Source organism: Artemia franciscana, chromosome 18 (assembly GCF_032884065.1).
Source record: "Artemia franciscana chromosome 18, ASM3288406v1, whole genome shotgun sequence".
Lineage (NCBI taxonomy): Eukaryota > Metazoa > Arthropoda > Branchiopoda > Anostraca > Artemiidae > Artemia > Artemia franciscana.
In genome coordinates, this window is record NC_088880.1 from 3,317,196 (window position 1) to 3,342,037 (window position 24,842).

The following is a 24,842-nucleotide window of genomic DNA, read 5'->3' on the forward strand; positions in this document are numbered from 1 at the left end:
ACTGATCAAACTAAACTAAAAGAATGAATGCATAACTATAAAAAAGTTAAAAGAGACATTAAAAAGGGGGGAGGCTAAGACAATGGGCAAAAAAAGCGAATAAATACAAAAACCTGGGAAGCACCACTATAAAAAAAGGAGAAAGTAGCGGGATATTTTGTTTATCTTTCTGTAATGAAGGGGACAAAGGCTTTCCTCTATATCTGGAGATAAAGCAGCGAATGGGGGACAAGATAGAAACGGTTTCAGAAGCAGGTACACTCTAAAACTTCTCCGATTGTTTTTCCAAAACTTATCTGTGGTTGAATACCTTCACGTAGAAGGAATAGTGAATTCACCCAAAAGGTGTGTTAAATGATCCTAACCCCGATAATTATTGTGTAGATTTTAGCTAAAGAGTGAGCCTTTGAGGCATCAAACCACCCCCTCCTCTTAACAGTCAGGAAGCATCTATTTATATTAAAGTGAAAAAAGAAATCACCAGTGCAACAGCACAAATACAGAAACAAACGCACACCATGAAACAAAACATAAAAAATATAAACTATAGAAAATCATAAAAAATAATAAATGTTAAATAATCAAAAATATAATAAATAATGAATAATATATAATAGATAGTATAAAAAAAAGAAAAAAAATTAATCAGATAAACAAAAAAAGACAGAAGGAGAAAGGAAGACTGTTTTCCTACTTTAGTAATTAATATAGATCAGTACTTGAATGAGGCCTTAACCCTACTCATCCATCCAATTACATAGGTCAAACAGCATAGCCATACAAAATCAACCGCAAAGAATAATCCATGGACAGGCAGTCGTGTCGTAAGTATAAGTCGTCTTATACCGAATATTTAAAACTATAAATCAAACAAATAGTTCAAAGGCGACTACCCAACACAAGGGCTCATCAGGATCTTAAGTAACGATTTTTAAAATCACCTTTACTTAAACACAGATTAATAAATTTACAACATAAAAAATAATGGTACCTTGGGCCAGAATATTCCACTGCAGAATCCTAAAAGAATTCTTGTCTTTTGTACCAGAAGAGTTACAAACAGATACAAACTTCCTTTCAATAAGTGGTGGTCTACCTTCAAGTTCTTTTCTGTACATTAATTTCAAATTTTCAAAAGTGGTTTTCGGGTCCAATATCAGTGAGTCATCTTGCGCATCGGCATTTATATATCTTGGCGTTGATTGAAAGCTCCCCATTCTAAAAAGAAATATTTCTATTTATATATATTTATATATACACATGACGAAAGTATAATACAGTTAAAAATAGGGATGAAACCTTTTAATCGATAGTGAACACATATAAAATTTTTAACACAATCCTATATCAAACTACTACACTTCATATTATACTTAGAGCCAAGAGTTCATATGGCATGAGCTCTAGCAAAATTCTAAGAATCAATAGATTGGTTTAAAAGGAAAATCAGAGGCTTAATGCTGGTCGGGATTTAAAATAAAAGCTCTGAGACACAAGGTCCTTCTAAATATCAAAATTCATTAAGATCCGATGACCCACTCATAAGTTAAAAATACCTCATTTTTTCTAATTTTTCCTCTCCTTTCAGCCCCAAAAGGGCTGAAAGGAGAGGATCTGCTCTCTTTCCCCCAAAGAGAGCAGATCCAGCTGGGTTACGTCAATCACGTATCTACGACATTTGCTTATTCTACCCACCAAGTTTCATCCCGATCTCTCCACTCTAAGCGTTTTCCAAGATTTATGGTTCCCCTCCAACTCCCCCAATGTCACCCGATCTGGTCAGGATTTAAAATAAGAGCTCTGAGACATGAGTTCCTTCTAAATATCAAATTTCATTAAGATCTGGTCACCCGTTCTTAAATTAAAAATACCTCAGTTTTTCTAAAAAAAAAAATTATTAACACACAGCCCCCCCCCCCCCCTAACTCCCCCAAAGAGAACGGATCCGTTCTAATTATGTCAATCACGCATCCAGAACTTGTACTTATTCTTCCCATCAAGTTTCATCCCGATTTCTCCACTCTATGCTTTTTCCAAGATTTCCAGTTTCCAAGATTTCTGTTTACCCCCCACCCCCAGTCCCCTATGTCCCCAAACGCGATTCTAATTTAAAATGGAACATCTGAGACATTAATTATTTCTATATGCCCAGTTTCATTAAGATTCGATCACACATTCGTAAGATAAAGATACCTCAATTTTCACATTTTCCAAGATTGCCGGTTTCCCCCTCAGACTCCCCCCAATGTCACCAGATCTGGTCGGAATTTATAATGAGAGCTCTTAAGTACAAGATCCTTCTAAATACCAAATTTCATTAGAATCTGGTTACCCGTTTGTAAGTTACAAATACCTCATTTTTTCTAATTTTTCCTAATTACCCCCCCCCCCAACTCCCCTAAAGAGAGCGGGTCCGGTCCGGTTTTGTCAGTCACGTATCTTCGACCTGTGCTTATTCTTCCCACCAAGTTGAATCCTGATCTCTCACTCTAACCATTTTCCAAGATTTCTGGTCCCCCTCCCCAGCTCCCCCAAAGACACTGGATCCGGTCAGGACTTAAATAAGAGATCTGAGTTAGGAGGTCCTTCTAAATATGAAATTTCATTAAGATCCGATCACTCCTTCATAAGTTAAAAATACCTCATTTTACTAATTTTTCAGAATTAACCCTCCCCCCAACTCCCCCACAGAGAACGGGTCCGTTCCGGTTATGTCAATCACGTATCTAGGACTAAGTTTTATATCTAGGCTTAGTTTTTCCACCAAGTTTCATTCCAATCCCTCCACTCCAAGATTTCCAAGCGTTTTCCAAGATTTTAGGTTTCCGCCTCCAACTTCCCCCAATGTCATCGGATCTGGTCAGGATTTTAAACAAGAGCTCTAAGACACGATATCCTTATAAATATCAAATTTCAATAAGATTCGATCACCCGTTCGTAAGTTAAAATACCTCATTTTTTCTAATTTTTCAAATTAACCGTCCCCCACTCACCCACAGGGGGTCGAATTGGGGAAACGACTATTTCTAATTTAATCTGGTCTGGTCCCTGATACGTCTGCTAAATTGCATCGTCCTAGCTTATCTGGAAGTGCCTAAACTAGCAAACATGGACAGACTGACCGACAGACAGACCAAATTTGCGATTGCTATATGTCACTTAGCAAATTGCTAAATTTGCGATTGCTATATGAGAGAGATATTTAAAAACTATCGTAGCATAGAGCTAAATTCAGTTTTTTCACAAAAATCATACATTTAAACAAAAATCACACACTACAACTCAGCATTAAAAACTGATGTGAAAAAAGGCATAAATGAGTTTGCGTATCGATTGGTTCGTACTTTAGGGGGTACAAGTTTATTTCGTAATCGAGTTCGGCTATTGGGAGGGGCTGGTTCGGGTAGTAAAGATCGGTGGCTCTTATTGGCTAGGATGAATTTTCCAAATTGGTGAATAAGGTTTTCCAGCCGGACTTTAAGTGGAGATAAATAAAAACCATCTATCTTTCATAGATATTACCTAAACAATATAATATAAACCCATAGGAAATATAAATTAACATGAATTCAAATTCTCATTTCTCAAAGCTATGTAAAATTAAAATAAGCTATCCTGATTCACTAAAGGTATTTATAAATATATTTCGATGGTAAAGATACTGTGAGGTATAGAACTGAATAAGCAGCCAATCAGGCATTGGAATTTAATATAATTTGACATTTAGGCTTTTAATTTCTATATACTAATATTGCTACAAAATCCACCTAGATTTTAACACTGACAATACAGAGAGCAAATTTATTTTAATAATCCTGTATAACGAATCACAGATAAGCGTAAGAATATATTAGTAACAACAAAGACTACACTGCCTCTATTATTAAAAGAACAAGAAGTTATATGAAATGAGGAGTTTTTTCAACTTTCTTTATTTTTTTCATTTTATTGAGGAGCTTTTTGATCATGAGTTTCATCTTTTATTAGTTCCTTTCAGTTTTTTTCTTTCTAATTTACTGACGACAGTTTTGGTCACATGACCAAATTATTTACTTAACTTTAATTTCCATTTATATTTTTCGAAGATTCCTTATTTCCAAATTACTTGTTGTTTTTCGTTTCATTTATTACCAAAAGTAAATGCAAATCCAAGTTAGTAGGCCAATTTGCAAATTGCTTTGGTGCAACAAAAATTTAATAAATAAAATCGCAGTTAAATCAATCCTGGGACATGAATTTCAATGGTAGATTGAAAAAGAAAAGTTTCTTTAAATTTTAGATGATAACAAATCAAGATAAAATCCCAATTCTGGGGTAGCAAATATCTACCGTAGGGGTAGAAAATATCACTTCTGGGTAGAAAATATCAGTGTTGTATTGAAAAAAGAAGACTTTGAAAATGTGGATGATAACAGCTTAAACGTAGTAAAATGGAATCTCAATTAGAATCATTTGTGGGAAAGAAAATTTCAATGGTAGATTCGAAACAAACTTCTTCTTTAGAAAAGTGGACAACTACAAATTAAAACTAACAAGGGAGAATTTTAAGACAGCTCATGGATAATGGATGCAGGTAAATCACAAAAATGTTCACATTGAAACACTTCACTGCAGCCATTGAAGCACAAGAAATATTATGAGATATCTAAACAGTAAATAAATAGTAATAGGCTAAATCAAGTACTAGGAGCCCAGAACAACATTAAAAGGGCTAGCTGCATTAGCCTAGGCTAGCTATGCCTAATTAAAAATATTGCGCTTATTTGTATATTAATTTCCCTGGAAATATCCCTCCAGGCACTATGGATTAAAATCTCGAATTAAAAAGACATGAATCTCATTTTCATTGTCAAATATTAATGGAAAACTTCTAGTTAAAATGATTAGTTTTTAGTTACTTGCAATCTATGGTTCTATAAACCTTTCAATTCAGAATAATGGATATGATCCTTACCCAATGAGACTGCAAACTCTGAACTTATGCAGCATGACTTACCAAAGAAAAAGGGGTGACAAGATTAACACTTACAAATTAATTCAAAACAATCCAATTCATGGTCTCTTCTTCATCGATTCATCACAGCGGACAAGGGGTCATTCTAAGAAGCTCATAAAGGTAACGCTCAGAGGAGGGAACGCCATCACTTCCTAACCAACCGGGTGGATCAATGGAACTCCCTGAGTGATCATACTGTATCCAGTAAGACCGTCAAAGAATTCAAAGTCTCACTTGACAGGGAGAGGAGCAACAAGGAATGGAGGCTGGATTGGGACACCTTGGAGTCCCAGACCAGAGCATAAGCCCTAGTCAATAAAACCAACTTAATACTCAAAACAATTCCAAATTGATCCACATGGCAATTTTTGAAGAAATGAAGAGCAATGCTACAGGATGGAAAATCCTTCAATTGCTCCTAGTAGCAATTTAAGGTAAGGTAATTTAAGGTAATGACTTTCAATGGCTCAGTAGAAATATTCTGATGAAACTGTTCAACTATTGTGACACATATTGTGACAAACTTGCAGCAAAAAACCAGAGGGATTTTTGTTTGGTTCATGCAATTTGTTGGTTGCATGAAAAGGCATCAGTGAGAACCCAGGGCAGCAGTTTTTAATTTAGAATGTAAAGTTGCAACTCACATAACAAATGTGTTTTGAGTCCCATGTTGCAATAGTAGCTTCAGACATAAACCAAACAAGGAGAGCATGGGCCTCAACTGTCTTTCAATTTCAGACATATCTCTAGCAGAATTAGTGTAAGATTTACCATCAATAAGTCCAGAAATTTTTTAACATTAAAAAACAATTTATGAAATATTTATTTAGTATACTTTATTGTTGAGCTTTATATTTGCAATATTTCTAATCAATAAGTTCAGACAAGCCTATACACCAATTGTGGTGGAAATCAATCATCATTTGTGTAATATGTATATATGAAAGTTTGGTGTGTAATACGAAATATGTATATTTAGTATGTAACTACAGTCTATTGACTAATACTTAGCCACTTTGGAGACTTCCCTATATATTCCCTGATTGATTGCAAGTTGAAAGATATGCAACATATCTAAATATGTATAGCCTACATGTATATATGTATAACATCTATATGTGCAAAGTAACGTTTTGTGGGGGGAGGAGGAATGAGCATAATTCTAGCAAATTGAAAATCCTTGCATGACCATAATTTCAACCAAGTAAGATACATCTATTATTGCTACAAATAAGCTTAACAAGATTTGTTTTTGACAACAATGTTGTAATATTAGCCTTAGGTTTATAATCATGAGTTTTATCAGCCTTATACAAGCTTTGAGGAAATTAAAAAACATTGTAGAATCTGATTTTGGAAACTTAGTCCTTGATCTCAAATATCTTTAATAACTAACTATCAATCACATGAGGCCATTCACTAACATCCTATAAAAAAATGCGAGAAAAAGGGAGCCTATAGTATGCCTAAATGTGCAAATTTGATGTGGAAGGAATTTAAAGAGACAAGGACCTGAGGGCCCTCAATGTGGGTCCTCTAGTTGCATTGCTGGAGAACTATTTTGTAGGTCTGATTTCAAAAAGATGAAACATGCCTGTCTTTTTACCAAACTTAATCTATAAAATCTCTAATGGACTAAATACACGGTTGAGGGCCCTTGCCCCTGGAGCTGCATTGCTAGAGTTTTACTACTTTTAATTTTAAATAATAGCAACATTATTTTTTTTTGTTATCTGAAAACCAGTCGAGTCCCATGAAGGCATTAGCTTATGTTACATCCCATGAAGGCATTTTAAAGTTCCTGTATCAATCCTTTCCTTACTTATAAGACTAAAGATTCTGTGATAACAGGTCAATCAGCGTAACATGCTTAATTAAAAAGAAAAAAAATCAAATTGGGTAGGTAGTCTGCTTCAAAAGGACTGCTGCTCTTGGCAACATTATTACCATGATTTGAGTATAAGCCAAATTTAATTTTTGGTCAAAATCAAAATAAATCCACGCTTTTTTTTCTTGTCAAATGGTTGTATAGAATTTACACAGAATCGAAAATAGTCCATTCACTTTTTTGGGGCTTAGAAGTGTTTTCAGAATTTGAAAACTGAACTTTTATATGCTGAACTACAGCTTTAACAACTGAGATCCTGTCTCCATCCTTCCCTAACTTATAAGGTTTAAGATTCTGTGAAGACAGGTCAATCAACCGAACAGTCTTAATTAAAAAGAAAAAATCAAATTGGGTAGGTAGTCTGCTAGAACAGGATGGTTGCTCTTGGCAACATTATTACCATGATAAACATACCTGGGTATACTGGTCACCCCTGCCAAAAATACTTCTCTTCCTACCCTAAGAAATAAAAAGGGCTAGAAGGAAGAAAAAAAGATCATGGACCAAATACAAAAAGTGCAAATTTATGAAATGTTCAAGGAATGCAGAAACAGGTTAAGAAATTTGACTCAGAAGATCATAGAAAACCATGAGGAGGCAATTGCAGCTGATGTGAAGCAGAATCCAAAGGGGTTCTGGTGTCATGTCTCAGCACCTAATCTCTCTAGATGTGATATCCCAGATCTCACAAAAGAGGATGACACAAAGGCCTCAGAGGCTAAAGAAAAAGTAGATTTGCTCAACTCTAGCTTTGGTACAAATTTCTCCACTCAGCCCCTAGCTAACCCTCTGCCCACTTTGCCAGAGCAACTAATCCAAGAACCAATGTACATGAAAACTGTAAGCATAAAGAATGTTTTGAAAAGGCTTAAAAGACTTGATGCAAACAAAGCTGCTGGAACAGATAATCTACAACCCAGACTATTAAAAGAAGCAGATGAACACATTGTTGAGCCAGTAGCAGTGCCATTTGAGATGCCACTCACTTCCAAAGTGCTCCCAAGTGACTAGAAGCAAGCCAACATCAAGTCCATCTTCAAGAAAGGGAGAAAGGACAGAGCCAGTAGTTATTGCCCTACATGTCTTACTTCTGTTGTATACAGGGTCCTTGAGAGCATCATAGATGATGCACTGGTCTGTCACCTTGAAAGAAATCAGTCACTTTCAAAAAGTCAGCATGGTTTTCATAAAGGTCACTGAACAAAAACTTCATTGAATCATATAACTTTGTGACCAGACTCTTGGATGACAGCCTTCTGGTGGATGTAATATTGCTTGATCAAGCAAAAGCCTTTGATAAAGTACAGCATCAACCTCTTCTGAAACTGGAAGCATACAGGGCATATGAGGATTTAGTTGCCTTGATTGAAGCCTTTCTTACTGGAAAAACTTAGAGGGTAATAGTTAATGATGCCACTGGTAAGACTGTTTATTCTGATGAAATTCCTGTCATTGGTGGAGTTCCACAGGACACAATCCTAGGGCCACATTATTCAGCATGCATGTTAATGACTTTACAACTCACTGACACTATATGCTGATGATTGCAAGCTTCTCGGAGAGGCCCAAATTAGCCCCAATCACCCAACAGCGCAAGAAGATTTAGGCTGCCTAAGCAAACCAAGCCCTATGGCTTATAAAACAAACATTTACCACCAGGAAGCCGTGTGTGGTCAAGAAGCTGTGTGAAGCTATTATACATCCACATCTGGAATTTGGAATGACCCTGGTGTCTTCCCATTATAAAATGGACATCAAAGCACTGGAGAGTATCCAAAGATGAGCAACAAAGCTCATACCAGCTTTGCAAGACAGCTGTATGAGGAATACCTTCTGTCCCTCATACTCCCCAACCTAGTCTATCAAAGGAAGAGAGGAGACAAAACCGCTATTCACTAACTGCTCGAAAACGACCTCTCAAGCCAAGTTTTCTCCTCATCCCTCACAAGTACAACAAGAGGTCTAAAAAAGAAGCTGCAAGTCCCCTGTTGCCATGTACGTGAGTGCCAGCGCTTCTTCTCTGTATACACCATTCCTCACTGTAACAGCCTCTCTGAAGCCACTATCCAGTCCCAAACCATAGATGCGTTCAAGAAAGGAGCCAATTTTGACTGGGCAAATGAAAGGGGAGGCTAACCTTAGATACCACACCATAGTCATGTCACAAAACCAGCAAGCTCTTCTACAGGAAAATCATCACCGCCTTATGTTGCTGGACATGTGATTCAAGTTAGTGTAATTTGAGTATAAGCCAAATTTGATTTTTGGTCAAAATTAAAATAAATCCAAGCATTTTTTTTTTCTTGACAACTTGACAATTTTTCTGTTGAAAATTTTCATAGCAATTAATTTACAATCGAATTTTGAGCAAATAGAGGCTTCTCTACTCACTTCTTGGAGCTGACAAATATTGTTACAGTTATAGCCTCTAAAATTCCACAAAAATCTTATAAGCAGCTTTAAAATTCTTGTGCTGCTGCATTGTTTTACATCACAGCAAATAATTAGTCACACCATTTTTTTTTACTTGTTTTTCATCAGCAATTGGTTCACCATACCAAATAAAGCAAATCTAAATAAAATAAAAATTAATACTGTCTAAGAATATATCTGCCTCATGATGGCAGAGCTACTCCTAGGGTTGGTGGTGCCTGGGGAAAAATTAAATACAGCCCCCCTCCCAACTCAAATATAAGCAAAAAAGCCAAATCAAAATAAAAAATTTTATCTAAGTAGGTAATCCCCCAGCTGAGGTGCCCAGCACAGCTGACCCCATTCCCCTTCCCCACTAGGAATGGCTCTTCATAATGAGGATGGTAGCTTGAAATCAATAGTGTAATTCATTTACACTATTCATTCCCAATTTTAAGGAAACAATATAATAACAAAAGTGTGGTACCATTTGACTGCCTATTCATCCCTCTCTCTAAACATAATAGTTATTACCATGACAGTTACACATACCCTCTCCATTAATATAGCAAGATATAGCCCCAGTCGCCATACAAAAACTATGAAGGAAACACTAGCCTCTGATGAAAAACTGTTACTGTAAAATAAACAGAAAATCTCTATCAGTCATCTTTTCAAGTTCCCTTTCATTTTAATTGATGTTTTTATTGATTTTGTTGAAGCTTAGAGATAACATATTTATCAATTCTGCCTTTGCATTTGAAATACTTATTTCTCTTACATTTTCACAGATAACTACAAAAGATTTTAGAACTTCCAAGAGTTTTATCAAGCTCTTTAATCTCTGAAATGCTTAAGAAATTCAAATAAAAACATATAGAAATGAACAGTCAGAAGACAATTTCATTTCAAATAGTTTGAAAACATGGTAGACAAATTTCAAATGAAAGTAAAGGTGACCCTGAAAAAGAGGTTAATAGAACTTTTTTTGCATTCTATAAACTAAAAATTGTGTTATTATATTGTTTTTCATACAGTAACAGAAGTTTTGTACATAGGAAAAAGAAACTGATGATTCAACAGTGCAATTTCAGAACCGTTGTTGAAATTTTCCTTCAAAACTTGACAACTCTGCTTAGCCTTAGGGTTCTTAGGGTTCACCCACAAGTATTTCAAAATGTGTTGAATTGGGTTCTGACTTACATTGAAAAAATGTAACATTTTGGTTCTGTCAAATTTATAGGTGAAAATGCTCTAATTTAAGAAAATTGAAATTTTGTATCCTTTTCTGATAAAACTTCTAATCAGGCAGTTAGATTCATAGCTGTTTTTCCTACATACTGAAATCTTTTTCAAACCAAAAGTCTTTAAATTAAGCTTTTTGGAGTAGAAAATGTTTCTTTTTTTTACAAAAACTGTCAAATCATCAGTACCTTTGCCCTAGCTGCAGAATAGGGCAAAAGCTGCTTCCATCATGGGGTTAGGGGGGCTGGGAAACAATTATCATGGCAGCAACAATAAGATTAGAGAAGAATGATGAGTTAAATGGGTTAAAGTTCTAGATGGGGGACTTTTTGTTATGTCATAAAGTAGGATAGTGGAGTTAGGAGAATAAAACTTTTAGGAATGAAATCAGGGTCTAAATTATGCCTTAAGAATATATTTTAAACTTCTACATGTTTTGTCCCTATTTCTAAGGTTTAGAAACATGCATGGAAGGTATGTCTCTGGGCCTCATCATTTGTTACAGATCTGTTTCCAAAATTTTTCTCTTACACAATAGATTCAACAAGAATTTTTTAGTCAAAGGGTCAAAAATCATTAGAATAAAGTAGATGAGGAAAAGTAGATGATTGCAATATCAACTGAAATCTCCAAGAAAAGATTTGACAGAGAACAGAATATTTCCATAGTTAATGACAAATACAAATAAGGCCACATGGGTAATGTCCAGATATATAATATCATCAAGCATAGAATAGCTCATCTATTAGCAGTTAGGCCTACTACAGTGCAATGGCTAGAGGACTCTCCTCCACCAAGAAAGATAGAAATCTAAGTAGTTCTTTAGTAATGATTGTGAACAGGATAGAATTTATAGGATAGCCTATAAGGATAATAGGATATCACCTATAAAGGATATACTTTTTAAAATTCAAACCATCTTCCCATCCCCCCATGATAGACCTAGGCTACATCCTTAAACAATACATTGAAGCCTTAGAGCTCTTTAACATAGGCGACTAAAGTGTTGCCTCTGGTAAAATCAGTAAAAACATCATTAAGAAAAGCTTCCGAGTTGTTTTCTTGTCTTATTTGTGCACCAGACCTAGGCTATAAGATACAAGCAAGACCACCCAAGTTTTGTGTCTTATAATCAGCAGAATGTATAGTAATAGAAAAAGAGAGTTTAGCTAGAGAGCTACTTGTTTTAAAACGCATTTCTCTAGCACTCTTATATTTAGGAAGCATGTCACTGGGCTTATAATTACTAATTTCTAACCCGCGTGGCTCATTTAAAAATCTTTTTTTAGGTGAGCAACGCGGCCGAATCATAAGAAATGCGAAATTGCCGAAATTGATGGCCCGTTTTGCAAAACAAATCAACCAAAAAAAAAACTAAGAGGAAACGGAAAATTTAAGCTTTATACAGGCTTTACATTGACTATTTAAATTTTAGTTTTGATTTTCAGTTTTCTATAGTAATTCTATTTTTATCCATTTATTTTATTGATGACAGCTCTTAGATATAGGGCCGAAATATTTATTTAATAAAATTTCACTGTATCTAAATAATTCATTGTTGTTTATTAGATATAAGCAGACTATTTATTACAGGATTATTTTCGCATGTAGGAAATGTATTAAAATGAGCCCTCTTGCGACATTCTAGGACCGCTTGGTCGATAAGATGACCCCTGGGAAAAAGAAAAAAAGAACAAAAAAAAAACAAACAAATAAACACGCACCCGTGATTTGTCTTCTGGCAAAAAATACAAAATTCCACATTTATGTAGATAGGAGCTTGAAACTTCTACATTAAGGCTCTCTAATACGCTGAATCTGATGGTGTGATTTTCGTTAAGATTCTATGACTTTTAGGGGGTGTTTCCCCCTATTTTCTTAAATAAGGCAAATTTTCTCAGGCTCGTAACTTTTGATGGGTAAGACTAAACTTGATGAAACTTATATATTTAAAATCAGCATTAAAATGCAATTCTTTTGATGTAGCTATTGATATCAAAATTTAATTTTTTAGAGTTTTGGTTACTATTGAGCCGGGTCGCTCCTTACTACAGTTCGTTACCACGAACTGTTTGAAAGTAAGCCTAAAGATCCGTAGAATTTGTAATTTGACTCATTCTAAAATATATGAGTTAAAGCCCGTTCTTTGACCCATTAAAATGCTAAGATCTTACAGCTCACTGTCAAATAGAATATTAAAGAGATGATAATCTATTCAAAGTCATTAGACTACTGATTAAAGCAGAATGAAGAAAGATGTTCACAAAAGAACGGCATAAGGAGCATGATCAGAGTCCTCAAGATTTCCTTAAAATCGTTTTCTGTCAAAAGATGTAAGGTCGTACTGGGTTAAAAGGCTAGACAGATGGACTAGACAGCGTTTTCTTTAATAGTTTCAAGAGCCCAAAGGTGTGAATAATAAGATGGCTTTCACAAAAAAGATAGGGGATTCTTGGCGAATCATTTTTAAGACATGGAGATTCTACATAAATGACAATGATAGCTTAGTATAATAAATACTAGGCCATCAAGCATCATATCAATTGAACTAGTAAGTAACTCAACAAATGTTATGTTCGATTTACTCTAGCATACAGAGAAAGTCTTTCACACTAACAAATTAGTCTAAAAACGCTAAAGATAAATTTCAGCCTGGAAGGAACTGGTAGTTTAAAAACTGTCATAAAATACAGCCGCATCGAATAAACACGGTCATTTTTTGTTTGAAAAATTCTACATCTGTCTAGCCATTAACCAGGGTTTCGAAGTATTGCACGCTAGAGGGATTAGGATCACTGAGACAAGTACTCGGGCTTACTGACTTTACGGAATTGTTTTTCTAGCAAACAATTTAAAAACCCTAAAAAAGTACTTCAACAAACTTCAAAGCAGAAACCAATCTTCTTTCTGAAGATGAAGTACATTCACTTGACCTATCTCTGGTGAAACAAGCAGATTGTATTAATTAAACCTATATTATTTATATATATTATGTGTATTTATATAAATTACATATATATATATATATATATATATATATATATATATATATATATATATATATATATATATATATATATATATATATATATATATATATATATATATATATTAATTAGCTAAGGAATAATTTAATACAAATTGTGACAGATATTGATTTTTTTTTCAAACGTTCTGTTTTTTTAAGAATTTTATGCCCCAAACTGAATTGTATGCCTAGCCTTTGAAATTAATTAGTTGAAAAACTCTCAGAGACTAGCTCTGGTGAAAACAAAATAAAATAAGTGTTTGAATCATTGATACGTTTTTGACAGAGAGAAAGCTGACAGATTTTTCATTCTCCGTGAATACCGTGATTTCATAACAGAAATTTAATTTCCACTGGGGACAGGAATATTTTAGCTGTTCTTCTTTCTTCTAAGGTCTTCTTTGTAAATGAAATGTGTTCTGACCACAAAGAAGAAATGCATGAAAATCGCTTAAAACAGTGTATAATACTATTATACACGTTACAAGCAGCAAGAGCTCGACAGTTCTTACTAGCACGGCAGCGTTCTTTGCTAAACATAAAAGTTGTTCTATCTAGTGAATAAACTTGATTTTAATTTAGGATCTAAAATCCTCTAGAAACTTGTTTTTGAACTGCTATAATTTGACAAAAGGAAAAGTAGACTAACAAATGAATCGATGTTTTCGTTTTTTTTTTTCAAGCGATCTGTAAAACTTCGGTAATTCTCGGTCGAAAATCGGTAGATGACTTTCAAGATAGATAGTGGAGAGCCATCTAATTATTCACTTATTGTTCACTCGTTTTTAGTCAACAAGCTTGGAAATTCGTAGTTACAAATTTCATTCCATCTGTGAAAGTTGCAGCCAATGTATTGTTTTTGTTCTATAATTCTCATTTTTCGATTTAAACCTGATACTTTTTATTGCTAGCTTTAAACATTTTCTTAATTACCAACTTTGGTGGGAAGAAAACTCTATCAGTCCACTTCTTACTATCCACGTTTTGCATCTGGAATTCAATGTTGTAATATTTGTCTCACATTAGAAATGAAAAAGTGCAAAATTTCTTTGATACAAATTATGGTGAATATAGGAAAACTGTGAAACCATTATGCTGAATAATGTCTTTTGTTGTATAACGCTCAAATTACCATTGCAGTTAGTAACCTCAAAATGTTAATTTCACCTTTGGTAAATATTAAGCATCATTTGTAAATTATGTTCTTGATATGTTGTGCTATACTGTAGCTATTATATTGCAATAGTAGCCACAAATTTAAAATCAAAGATCTCGAATATCCTTCAAATTGAACCTAGGTGAAAATTTGAGAAAAACAAATGGGCTACCTACTGTATTTCATTTTAGGGCGGTGAAGATAGTTGTAGCTTCCTATTCGGTAGAAATAAAACATGATTTCTTAAGTGTGCATTTATTTATATTTTTTTTTTCATTCCCAGGGTTTCGACTCATTCAAGCTAGGACATTCTGTGATACAAGCTGTGATTAAAATTGGTAGCCATGTAACAAGTAAAACATGCTCAGGGCCAAACTTAAAGCTTTGACGGTTCTAGGCCCAAGCGTTTTCACCACTTCGTTTTTGAGAGATTTTTGGGGAAATCCCAGAAAATTTGGGGATGGTAGAAGCACTGAACAGAACGCAACTGATGAGCCAAAAGTAATGAAAGTGAGAGATGGTATGGAACTCCCTGCTGTCATTCTTGGGAGACATCTGACATTTAATAAGTTGCCACGGAATTCTTGTTGTTTTTAAAAATCACTTTTTTCGAATAGGGAGCGGGGCGGCAGAATCCACCTGGCACTTTAGCATGTATATGCTGCACACTTTGCCTTGTTTTAAGATGCTTAAATAGCAATGACAGCCTTTACTTGAATACAATGACCTCAAACATTCTTGAATACAAACTCTGTTGCAATTTAAATACAGTTTATAAAATATGCTGTTATCATATAATAACTTTCAATTTCCGTTTTACTATAAAAGCCTCTGATTTGTTATCAAGATGCTAAAAAGTCCTTTGATGCAAATTGTCTTAGAAAGCCCTTTGCGGAATATGCAAACATGTTTTAGAATTTTCATTTCACAAATTTAGCCTCATTTTTGTAATTCACAGAACACTGTTTGTGATTTAGAACAGTCGTACTGCAACAATAATTATTTTTCATGATTGACTCTTGACTGTTATGGACCACCCCACAAATTTTCCCTCGGTGATCATAAGCTAAAAGAGTTCAGAATGGCAGGTTAATGTTTGGCAAAACATTTCTTTTCTCAGGGATGCGAGAGTGTGTGTCAATGATCAAGGGGGTAGATATTGAAATTCGGCTCAAGATACCAATCCTCTGATGGCATTTTTTGGATCAAACAATTTTTAATGAGTCATGTGAAGTTCCAACAGAGCTCTTAAACCAGCATAAGCATTATTGGGCGTACATTGGAAAACAGTTTGATACGAGTCAAACAGACAACTATTATGTCTTCCTTTTATAGCCAATCGGAAGCTGAAAAAGAATTTCGGATATTCGTCCTGATGACTTTAGTTTGTAATAAGAATTTTGCAAATTATTCTTTTTTTTAATGCAGATAAAAAAAAATCTAAATCTAGAGTAGCTTTTACTGATTTTTTTAATAAAATACAAAAAATGGCTCTCTCAAAATCAAGGCAGGAGCAATTGCCTCGTCGTGCCTCACTTCCTGACGCCCCAGCCTAAATATAATATGATAGGAAAACTTGTTGCAGATAAGCAGAATCCTCGATTTCATTCTAATTAATGGGAAAAAACGCGATGTTTACGGTTTCCCAACATATTACAGCACTGCAAATAACGGTGCAAGAGTTTTTAATTACGACACCCAACAATATTAATTTTTTGTTTTATTACTATTTACAGTTTACGACGCTTCTCTGCCTGAGAGGTCAATGCCTCAAATTAATTTTTTTTATTCCATTCAGTAGTCCTTAACAAGTGTAAAAGAATAAAAAAGGAAGAGTTTGATGCATCATTATATCAAACAGTTCGTTGTAAAGAACTGTAGTAAGGAGCGACCCGTCTCAATAGTAAACGGAACTCTAAAAAACGGAATTTAAATGCTAAAAGATATATCAGAAGAATTGGATTTTCATGCTGATTTTAAATATATAAGTTTCATCGAATTTAGTCTTTGTCATCAAAAGTCACGAGCCTGAGAAAATTTGCCTTATTTTGGAAAATAGGAGGAAGCCCCCCCTAAAAGTCATAGGATCTTAACGAAAATAACACCATCGTATTCAGCGTATCAGAAAACCCTATAGAAAAAATTTAAAGGTCAAATCTACAAAAATGTGGAATTTCGTATTTTTTGCCATAAGACAAATCACGCGTGCGTGTTTATTTGTTTGTTTTTTTTTCCCCAGGGGGTCATCATATAGACCAAGTGGTCCTAGAGTGTTGCAAGAGGGCTCATCCTAAGGAAATGAAAAGTTCTAGTGCCCTTTTTAAGTGACCAAAAAAATTGGAGGGCACCTAGGCCCCCTCCCACGCTCATTTTTTCGAGAGCAACACTGTTCCTCTCGAAGAGCCGAAACAGCGACTGCAGCTGTTACTCGAAACCATAGATGAACAAGGGCTAAGTGCTCATATGGCACTTGTGACGAGGCAAGAAGACCTAAGAGCCAAGAGCTCATATGGTATGGGCTCTAACAAAATTCTAAGAATCAATAGATTGATTAAAAAGGAAAAACAGAGGCTTAATGCCGGTCAGGATTTAAAATAAGAGCTCTGAGTCAGGATGTCCTTCTAAATATCAAAATTCATTAAGATCCAATCACCCACTCGTAAGTTATAAATACCTAATTTTTCCTCTCCCTTTAGATCCCCAGATGGTCGAATCTAGGAAAACGACTTTATTGAGTCAATTTGTGCAGCTCCCTGACACGCCTACCAATTTTCATCGTCCTAGCACGTCCAGAAGCACCAAACTTGCCAAATGACTGAACCCCTCTCCCAATTCCCCCAAAGAGAGCGAATCGAGTACGGTTACGTCAATCACGTATCAAGGACATTTGCTTATTCTATCCTCCAAGCTCCATCCCGATTCCTCCACTCCAAGTGTTTTCCAAGATTTCCTCCTCCAACTCCCCCACAATGTCAAAAGATCTGGTAGGGATTTGAAATAAGTGCTTTGAGACATGAAATCCTTCTAAATATCAAATTTCATTGAGATCCGATCACCCGTTCGTAAGTTAAAATACCTCATTTTTTCTAATTTTTCTGAATTAACCCCATCCCCCCAACTACCCCAAAGAGATTGACAGTTATGTCAATCATTTATCTAGGATTTGTGCTTACTTTTCCCTCCAAGTTTCATCCCGATCCCTCCACTCTAAGTGTTTTCCAAGATTTTAGGTTTTCCCCTCCCAACTTCCCTCCCCCCCAATGTCACCAGATACGAGCGGGATTTAAAATAAGAGCTCTGAGACACGATATCCTTCTAAATATCAAACTTCATTGAGATCCGATCACCCGTTCGTAAGTTAAAAATACCCAATTTTTCTAATTTTTCATAATTAACCCCACCCCCCAACTACCCCAAAGAGAGCGGATCCGTTCCGGTTATGCCAATCATGTATCTAAGACTTGTGCTTATTTTTCCACCAAGTTTCATCCCGATCCCCCCACTCTAAGTGTTTACCAAGATTTTAGGTTTCCCCTCCCAACTCCCCCTCCCAATGTCACCAGATCCGGTCGGAATTTAAAATAATAGCTCTGAGATACGATATCCTTCCAAACATCAAATTTCATTAAGATCTGATCAGCCCTTCGTAAGTTAAAAATACTTCAATTTTTCTATTTTTCCGAATTAACGGCCCCTCCACTCCCCCCTCCCAGATGGTCAAATCGGCAATTTCTAATTTAATCTGGTCCGGTCCCTGATACGCCTGCCAAATTTCATTATCCTAGCTTACCTGGAAGTACCTAAAGTAGCAAAACCGGGACCGACAGACGGACCGACAGAATTTGCGATTGCTATATGTCACCTGGTTAATACCAAGCACCATAAAAAGCCCAAAAAGTGTAGCTTACAGTGAATGTCAGTAAGACAAAGAGCATAGATACATCTGACTCTCCGCTGACACTAAAATACAAAGATAAAGCGGTTGAACAGGTCAATGAATTTAGGTGTCTCAGGACATAGATTAATTATAATGGTGAAATAGCAAACCAAAGCAAAAGGATGATTGCACAAGCTACTTCGGCTTTTAATCAGTTGAAATCAATTTGGCACAGTAGGAAATACTCTATGCCCTTGGAGCTCTGCCTCATGTATCAATAGTATCATATGATATCCATGATATCATATGATCTATACATGATATCATGTATCAATAGTCCATTCTGATATCCATGATGTCCATTCATGATATCCATTCTGCTCTATACAAGTGAATGCTGAAAATTAAATGTCCCTAGAAAAACGCGTCCTACCTTTTTAAAATATGCGCCTTAAAAGATACTGAACATATCATGGCAGGAAAAAGGTCGGAACATAGAAGTTCACCGGTCTACCATTAGTTACAGACCTTCTGAAACGTAGGAGATGGACGTGCCTTGACCACGTTCTTCGTATACGAGAGGATCGACTCCCATGTACATGTTATGAGTGGTACCCTGTAGAGAGGCACAAAAGACGTCTACGGAGATTCTCTGTGCAACAACTGTAGGATTAGGATCTAAGTAGAGGGGGGACATTTCCTCGACCACAGTGGGAGGAGGTCAAGGCTGTAGCTCAGTTCCTTGATGTCTGGTGAGGTTTCGTATACGCCCATGCGCCTTCCTGGCTCTGAAGTATCTAAAGTCTAATATAAACGACCGCTCATTACTGGTCATCGACACTGCAACCACTAATAATATACAAACTCTGAAACAACGTTTTTTTTAGTGGCTCACTAAAAATACTTTAAAAGCACCAAATTTTTCATGGCTTTTCAATTTACGGCAAAAAAAAAAAAAAAAGCGGAGGGTATGTTTTTTCAGGGTTGATTATCATTATCGAATCATTGCTATTATTGTCGAATATTAAACTCGAATTGAAAAATCTGCGATTGACGGAGGGAGTAGTAGCCTGCCTCACATTAAAGAGAGCCTTGGATGTAGCAGTTCGTGGTAACAAACTTTTAGTAAAGAGTGAATCTTGTCAATAGAAATGAAAACTCTACAAACGAATTTTTGATTAAAGTTATGCTAATAGTCTTTTAAATAAGAATTAAACTCCCACAAAACGGTGTGTGGCCTTATGGAAATCAACTAACGAAACACAGCATAAACGAGAACCCTAAAGCCATTTTTGAAAGAATTTGGTATGTTTTACTTTTCCAGAGAAGGATGGTCACGCATGGAGCCATCTGTAGTCTTTAGTTTTCATTATTAATAAAGGGCTCATTTAAATGACTATTTTAAGACCTAGCGCCTTTTTTAAGTAGATTATAAGAAGTTATTTAAAAAAAAATTATAATATACGCACTCAATTATTTAAGTACTAGGGGGGGGGGGGGCTTCAATGCTCATCTTTTTCCTGAAATCCTAGACTAAAAAGACACTTTCTTAAAATCAAAGATATTGAAACCAGTAGTTATATAGGATACCGCTGTTTGTTTTGCTGATGAATGTTTTACAAAATATTTCGAACATTACTTGACCAGATACGTTTGATCAAATTATTACTGCCTTTATTCAGGAAATGTTTTTCTCGACTTTAGTCTTTTACCAGATTTTTTAAAATCCCTTTCAGTTTAACTGTTTACCTCCCTCCCTCCCTAACTCAATGCTTGAACATAATATAAGTTTACAAGCAAAAGTGTGTTGTTTTTCAGTGGATTTATAAACAGCTACTACTTAGAAACATTAAAAATGACAGAGGCTGTCAAAGTGAGTTAATTTTCGATCATACAAAAGCCAAATATCAATTGATGGGCTACCCCCTTCTTGGATTCTTACTTTTCCTTAAATTTTGAAAGAAAATGTTTTGAGGGATAATTTAGTGAAAAATCTTCTTTGTATATTCAGTGAAAAAATTAAATTGGTAAATTGGTATTTATCTATCAGCCACTACAAACTCAAGAATTGGATCCATGAAATCAGACAGTAACCGGTTTATTACTTTTTGAATACGGAGACAATTAGCTTCAGCTCAGTGAAAAACTACATTGCAGCTATATTTTAATAAATATTTAGTTGGTATTTTGGTTTGTTTAGGTTAAGTTACATTTTGTATGTAGTCCCGCTATACTCAACCCACACCCTCCCCCACCCCATAGTGTGCAAATATACAGCCCAAATCATTTATATCATATCTATCTCCCAAGCGTCTTAGTTGTTTCAACCCCGTACCTGTAGATCGAAATTCTCGAGTGTGTACTAGCTAATAGAAAAGTACCAACTCATTTAAATCCGCCTGGGCATTTATTTAACCGGAGATGACTGATAATCCAAAGAGAACGATTTTTGGGGATATAATTGGGAATATTCGGAAGAAGACACGTTACAAAAACAATTCTTACTTCATAATATGTAGAAAATTCACAGTTAACACATTTGGATGATCGTCCACTGTATTTTACCACCAAAACCCACTAATATACCAATATATACCCAAAACTATATAATTTTTATGCATTTCCCACCTGGTTAGCCGTAAAATGGATCAATCAATCAATTTATTCAACCAATAAATTTACAACAAAAACACTTCAACATAGACTCCCCCGCAAGGCTTTATGGCCAGGAAAAAACAAGGGAGAAAAAAATTTAAAGAAATACTAAAAAAGAAATCCATATAATACGTTTCAACAATCCAAAGACTCAACACCCCCCCCCCCCCCCAAAAAAAAAGAAAACAATAATTAAAAGACCCAAATATTAAGAGATTTTAAGAGACCCCCCCCCAAATATATATATATACATATATATATATATATATATATATATATATATATATATATATATATATATATATATATATATATATATATATATATATATATGTATATATATATATTTGGGGGGGGGGTCTCTTAAAATCTCTTAATATTTGGGTCTTTTAATTATTGTTTTCTTTTTTTTGGGGGGGGGGGGGTGTTGAGTCTTTGGATTGTTGAAACGTATTATATGGATTTCTTTTTTAGTATTTCTTTAAATTTTTTTCTCCCTTGTTTTTTCCTGGCCATAAAGCCTTGCGGGAGAGTCTATGTTGAAGTGTTTTTGTTGTAAATTTATTGGTTGAATAAATTGATTGATTGATCCATTTTACGGCTAACCAGGTGGGAAATGCATAAAAATTATATAGTTTTGGGTATATATTGGTATATTAGTGGGTTTTGGTGGTAAAATACAGTGGACGATCATCCAAATGTGTTAACTGTGAATTTTCTACATATTATGAAGTAAGAATTGTTTTTGTAACGTGTCTTCTTCCGAATATTCCCAATTATATCCCCAAAAATCGTTCTCTTTGGATTATCAGTCATCTCCGGTTAAATAAATGCCCAGGCGGATTTAAATGAGCTGGTACTTTTCTATTAGCTAGTACACACTCGATAATTTTGATCTACAGGTACGGGGTTGAAACAACTAAGACGCTTGGGAGATAGATATGATATAAATGATTTGGGCTGTATATTTGCACACTATGGGGTGGGGGAGGGTGTGGGTTGAGTATAGCGGGACTACATACAAAATGTAACTTAACCTAAACAAACCAAAATACCAACTAAATATTTATTAAAATATAGCTGCAATGTAGTTTTTCACTGAGCTGAAGCTAATTGTCTCCGTATTCAAAAAGTAATAAACCGGTTACTGTCTGATTTTATGGATCCAATTCTTGAGTTTGTAGTGGCTGATAGATAAATACCAATTTACCAATTTAATTTTTTCACTGAATATACAAAGAAGATTTTTCACTAAATTATCCCTCAAAACATTTTCTTTCAAAATTTAAGGAAAAGTAAGAATCCAAGAAGGGGGTAGCCCATCAATTGATATTTGGCTTTTGTATGATCGAAAATTAACTCACTTTGACAGCCTCTGTCAGAAGTTATTTCAAAAAAAATTATAATATACGCACTCAATTATTTAAGTACTAGGGGGGGGGGGGGCTTCAATGCTCATCTTTTTCCTGAAATCCTAGACTAAAAAGACACTTTCTTAAAATCAAAGATACTGAAACCAGTAGTTATATAGGATACCGCTGTTTGTTTTGTTGATGAATGTTTTACAAAATATTTCGAACATTACTTGACCAGATACGTTTGATCAAATTATTACTGCCTTTATTCAGGAAATGTTTTTCTCGACTTTAGTCTTTTACCAGATTTTTTAAAATCCCTTTCAGTTTAACTGTTTACCTCCCTCCCTCCCTAACTCAATGCTTGAACATAATATAAGTTTACAAGCAAAAGTGTGTTGTTTTTCAGTGGATTTATAAACAGCTACTACTTAGAAACATTAAAAATGACAGAGGCTGTCAAAGTGAGTTAATTTTTGATCATACAAAAGCCAAATATCAATTGATGGGCTACCCCCTTCTTGGATTCTTACTTTTCCTTAAATTTTGAAAGAAAATGTTTTGAGGGATAATTTAGTGAAAAATCTTCTTTGTATATTCAGTGAAAAAATTAAATTGGTAAATTGGTATTTATCTATCAGCCACTACAAACTCAAGAATTGGATCCATGAAATCAGACAGTAACCGGTTTATTACTTTTTGAATACGGAGACAATTAGCTTCAGCTCAGTGAAAAACTACATTGCAGCTATATTTTAATAAATATTTAGTTGGTATTTTGGTTTGTTTAGGTTAAGTTACATTTTGTATGTAGTCCCGCTATACTCAACCCACACCCTCCCCCACCCCATAGTGTGCAAATATACAGCCCAAATCATTTATATCATATCTATCTCCCAAGCGTCTTAGTTGTTTCAACCCCGTACCTGTAGATCGAAATTCTCGAGTGTGTACTAGCTAATAGAAAAGTACCAGCTCATTTAAATCCGCCTGGGCATTTATTTAACCGGAGATGACTGATAATCCAAAGAGAACGATTTTTGGGGATATAATTGGGAATATTCGGAAGAAGACACGTTACAAAAACAATTCTTACTTCATAATATGTAGAAAATTCACAGTTAACACATTTGGATGATCGTCCACTGTATTTTACCACCAAAACCCACTAATATACCAATATATACCCAAAACTATATAATTTTTATGCATTTCCCACCTGGTTAGCCGTAAAATGGATCAATCAATCAATTTATTCAACCAATAAATTTACAACAAAAACACTTCAACATAGACTCCCCCGCAAGGCTTTATGGCCAGGAAAAAACAAGGGAGAAAAAAATTTAAAGAAATACTAAAAAAGAAATCCATATAATACGTTTCAACAATCCAAAGACTCAACACCCCCCCCCCAAAAAAAAGAAAACAATAATTAAAAGACCCAAATATTAAGAGATTTTAAGAGACCCCCCCCCAAATATATATATATACATATATATATATATATATATATATATATATATATATATATATATATATATATATATATATATATATATATATATATATATATATATATATATATATGTATATAATTTGAAACCGGGCCAAAAGAAACATTAAACATACTCAAAACCCCTGACAACAAACATTTCTAACCCAGGGTAGTGTCACCCATCCCCCTACCATAAAAAAATCAAATGTTAAAAAATTTCTTAAACTCCTTTGAAAATACCAAACGAGTGACATTCTTGAGCTGTCTCAATTAGGCTATTCCAAAGGATATGACAAGCAATTAATGGATCAAAGTCAAACCTCACCAATGGAGTAAATAAAATCATAATATTACTTGGATTGCGAATGTGATGTGTAGACCTGTCAGTGATGAAAGAAGGAGTAATTTGAAGGGCTGTGGGAACATCACCATGAAGTTGATGAAAAGTGAATGACGCACACGAAAAAATGTAGACTCTAAAGGATAGTGGGATAGTTGTAGAACAATGTTTCCTGTATAAGCCTTCTTGCCATATCATGTAACCTATATAGTGGTTTCAAAAAAGAAGAAGAAGCTGACATCCATACATTAGGGCGTAAGAGACGTAGGGGCATAAGAGACGTAGGACTGAACTATGCAATGAAAGAGAATTTTTAATACTCAAAATTTCCAACACTCTATGAAATTTTCATATTAATTAGTTGAATATTATGCTTGAATCAAAGGTTTTCATCG

The 24,842-nt window shown here is 34.8% G+C and overlaps 1 protein-coding gene across 4 annotated transcripts in view; it reads right to left on the reverse strand.

Moving 5' to 3' along the window:
* Positions 1-24,842, reverse strand: part of LOC136038506 (nocturnin-like) — a 79,419-nt gene that overhangs the window by 33,775 nt on the left and 20,802 nt on the right. For 2 of the 4 annotated variants that reach the window (XM_065721596.1, XM_065721597.1), the window contains exon 3: positions 992-1,218. In XM_065721596.1, the coding sequence (XP_065577668.1) occupies positions 992-1,218 (227 nt within the window). Of the gene's footprint in view, positions 1-991; positions 1,219-11,722; positions 11,853-24,842 lie in introns of those variants that run through there. The other 2 variants (XM_065721598.1, XM_065721599.1) reach the window with 2 other exon arrangements.